Source organism: Capsicum annuum, unplaced genomic scaffold (assembly GCF_002878395.1).
Source record: "Capsicum annuum cultivar UCD-10X-F1 unplaced genomic scaffold, UCD10Xv1.1 ctg23620, whole genome shotgun sequence".
Taxonomy (NCBI): Eukaryota; Viridiplantae; Streptophyta; class Magnoliopsida; order Solanales; family Solanaceae; genus Capsicum; species Capsicum annuum.
This window is the reverse complement of record NW_025829771.1, coordinates 1-2,164: the sequence shown is the minus strand read 5'-3', so window position 1 is coordinate 2,164 and position 2,164 is coordinate 1. Positions and strand designations below refer to the sequence as shown.

At 39.2% G+C, this 2,164-nt stretch overlaps 1 protein-coding gene across 1 annotated transcript; it reads left to right on the top strand.

Moving 5' to 3' along the window:
- Nucleotides 1-249: 249 nt before the first annotated feature.
- On the top strand, nt 250-1,952 carry LOC124890738 (mitogen-activated protein kinase-binding protein 1-like). Its single transcript, XM_047402534.1, has 6 exons — nt 250-367; nt 492-866; nt 946-1,001; nt 1,182-1,425; nt 1,496-1,551; nt 1,647-1,952. Exons 1-6 carry the CDS (start codon nt 250-252, stop codon nt 1,950-1,952), a joined length of 1,155 nt encoding a protein of 384 aa, XP_047258490.1.
- The last annotated feature ends 212 nt before the right edge of the window (nt 1,953-2,164 follow it).

The window sequence follows — 2,164 nt, the reverse complement described above, 5'->3', positions numbered from 1 at the left end:
TAGGTATTTATGTATATATTGTCTAAAATTGGTATAATATTATATGTCTGCTCAAACGTATAAACGAAACACTCATATAGCTGTCTTTCATTTTAGTACAAGCTACAGCTTACATGTATATGTATTATGAAAGTAAAAGATACTTACTCATACACACACAAAAAGAGTGTTCCGTTCAATTGGTGTGACTAGTTTTTTGTTTTTATTTTTTACTTTTTTAAAGTCAGTTTTGCACTTACTAATGGGTCAATGCTTCAGTCAGGACCTCACCCTGCCGTAGTGATATGGGAAGCAACAAGTTTGGCTCTGAAATACGAATTGAAGAGTCATCAACACGGCTTAGCATGCATTGCCTTTTCACCTGATGGTTTGTTGTAATTAGTTGTTGCTCTTTGTCTAAGCAACTAGCTTTTGTTGAGATACATGAAACGGGACATAAGCCTCGGGTTCTTTCTTCTTTCCTGTTTTCTTGATTATGTTACTACCTGCAGGCAAACACCTTACTTCTGTTGGATATCCTCATGATGGATATATTTGCCTCTGGGATTTTCAAAGTCAGTCTTTAATTACAAAATGCAAGGGGTGCACACCAAGTTCTGCTGTTGCATCTGTTAGCTTCTCAGCAGATGGAAGATTCTTTATCACTGCAGGAAAGAAGCACCTGAAGTTCTGGAAATTGGGATTATCTACCAGATCTCGTATGATAGCTAGAACAGCATCAGGAGCAACTGGAAAGCAAGCTAATCTTGGTCATCATAAAGGATGCTTGTTCATAGCTGTTGCATCTCTTATGTGGAGTGAGAATAGACTCCTAGATCACATTCAAACTGGTGAAGCTTTGCATGTTTATGCGCTGACAGATGAAGGTAACAAGTTTAACATACATCTGTTATCTTTATGTTGTTGCATGTTCCTGAGCACCTTAGTGTCTTCTTTTGTTTGTAGGGGTTTTGTGCCTTCTAAACTCGGAGATGGCTATTGCAAATTCTGTTGAATTACAGGTATATGCTGTTATATCTTGCACATTAACACTTAATCACGCTGAAGGAAACTTCGAAAAGAAGTTCTATACTTCCTGAAGTTTTCTGATATTGAAGTGCTATAAACTGGTATGTATTACTACCTTTTCAATTATAAGAAGGCCCTCTAGTCTTCTCATCGTTTTTGTACTTGGACTTCAGGTTGAGAAAGGCTTCGGACTATCTGTATCCAGAAAGTTGGTTGCTTGCGCATGCAATAATGGACAAGTTAAACTTTTTTCTTCAAACTCTCTTTCATATTCTGGAAGCTTATACTATCCGGAAAGCAGATGCAGTAAAGGAAGTGTTGCAGATCTCCATGTAATGATTGGTAAAAATGGAAACGAGCAGTTGCAGAGTCTACCTAATGCAATTGCTTGTCAATTTTCAACATTGCAAAAACTTGGTGAGTACCTAGTTATTTTTGGTAGAAGGAATTTATTTTCACCAATTTGATGGTAACAATACCTTTACAGTTGTGATATATGATGATCGGAGCCTTTTCATATGGGACGTTCAGGATGTTGACAAGGTGTTTCTCTGAAACTCTTAACTCTTTCCAAGCTTTGCAACCATGTGGCATATGTAAGACTGATAATCACGATAGCCCGATGATATATTTTCCAGGCCAGCAGGTGCGCTGTGCTAGTTTCACATAGTGCTTGCATATGGGACATCAAAAATTTTTCATGTGAACACATGCATGACCCCTCCAAAGCATGTGTTGCTAAAGGATGTTCTGGTGGAGTTTCTTTTGCGACATGCTCAGCTGATGGCAGCATCAGGTTGTGGGATCTTGAACAATCTAGTAGCTTGTCTCTTCCAACAGAAGACAAATCTATGAGTACCCTTTCAGCCGGCCCAACACATTTAGGTGTGCCATCCTTCCTCAAGATACCAGAAAGTGCTCTTTTTATACTTGATCTTTGCTAAAGAAAGGTCAAATATAAAATAATATATTTACCTTTTACCTCAAATATCTTTATTATAATATGCCACTCATATTAAGTGGGGCGGTTTGACGCCAGTGAATGCGTGGGAGATAGGGGAGAGGTTGGCGGGAATGGGGGTGTGGGAGTGTAGGGGGGATGTGGATAATATGTGGGACAGGGCGGCAACGTGCATCAGGGAGAATGCAAGGGAGG

Coding starts and splice junctions, on each gene's coding strand:
- LOC124890738 (XM_047402534.1), top strand. CDS start 250: ATGCTTCAGTCAGGACCTCACCCTGCCGTAGTGATATGGGAAGCAACA. Junction 867..945: donor TTATGCGCTGACAGATGAAG/GTAACAAGTTTA, acceptor TTTTGTTTGTAG/GGGTTTTGTGCCTTCTAAAC. Junction 1,552..1,646: donor ACGTTCAGGATGTTGACAAG/GTGTTTCTCTGA, acceptor TATATTTTCCAG/GCCAGCAGGTGCGCTGTGCT.